This window comes from Carlito syrichta, unplaced genomic scaffold (assembly GCF_000164805.1).
Source record: "Carlito syrichta isolate Samal-C Ts95f unplaced genomic scaffold, Tarsius_syrichta-2.0.1 Scaffold153792, whole genome shotgun sequence".
NCBI lineage: Eukaryota > Metazoa > Chordata > Mammalia > Primates > Tarsiidae > Carlito > Carlito syrichta.
This window is the reverse complement of record NW_007097888.1, coordinates 1-917: the sequence shown is the minus strand read 5'-3', so window position 1 is coordinate 917 and position 917 is coordinate 1. Positions and strand designations below refer to the sequence as shown.

At 59.3% G+C, this 917-nt stretch overlaps 1 protein-coding gene across 1 annotated transcript in view; it reads right to left on the bottom strand.

Annotated features, from left to right (window-relative positions):
- Positions 1 to 859, bottom strand: part of LOC103252207 (complement C1r subcomponent-like) — a gene marked incomplete at its 5' end in the record, with an annotated part of 3,649 nt that extends 2,790 nt beyond the window's left edge. Inside the window, one exon of the mRNA XM_021708989.1 lies at positions 716 to 859. Within this exon, the coding sequence (XP_021564664.1) occupies positions 716 to 859 (144 nt within the window). The remainder of the gene's footprint in view (positions 1 to 715) is intronic.
- Between the last annotated feature and the right edge of the window lie 58 nt (positions 860 to 917).

The window sequence follows — 917 nt, the reverse complement described above, 5'->3', positions numbered from 1 at the left end:
GAGACCTCATCTCTACAATAAATCAAAAAATCAGCCGGGCGTGGTAGCACATGCCTGTAATTTCAGCTACTTGGAAGGTTGAGGCGGAAGGATCACCAGAGCCCGGCAGGTCGAGGCTGCGGTGACTGGGAGCGGCCACTACGCTCCAGTCTGGGCGACAGAGTGAGACTCCGACTCAAAAAAAAAAAAAAAAAAATAGCTTTAAAGATACTCACGGATAAGTGTTAAAGTCATGCAGTACAGTATAGCCAAATGCAAAAAGCCACACTATACTAGCTTGGGGAAGGAAAGGTGGTGGAGGAAGCCTGGGTGACACGGCTGTGGTGGTGGCAGTGTCGTTGGTGTGGGAGCGGGGACGGTGATGGTGACGGTGGCGCCGAGACTGGCAGCGCTGACGGGGACAGTGTTGGTGGTTGGTGCTGGTGCTGGTTGTGAGGGTGGCATTGGTGCTGGCGGTGCCGACGGGGACCGTGGCGGTGGTGACAGTGGTTTTCAGGTATGGGGTTGGTGATGGTGGCAGTGGCGCTCTGGTGTGGTGGTGGCGACACCTGTGGTGGTGACGGTGGCACTGGTGTTGGTTGGGGGACGGGCGGTCATGGTCGTGTTGTGTGGTGGCGATGGTGGCGGGGGCGTTGGTGTTGCCAGTGGCAGTGTTGGGCAAGATGGCAGTCTTGTGCGGTGATGGTGACAGGGGCTGTGGCGCGGGGGCGGGGACCGTCTATGAGGGTCAGGTCTTCTCTCTGCTTCAGCTGAGGCAGCTCTTCCTGCAAGCCTGCCAGAGCCACGTTGGCCCTACAGTTTAGGCCCCAGCAGCCAGTGCCCTGGGCGGACGCCTTCATCTGCGCTCCCTGGGAGTCTCCTGGGAGTAGGAACTCGGAGGACGTCCTGAGAGGAGGAAGGGAGGGAGGGGGAAGGGC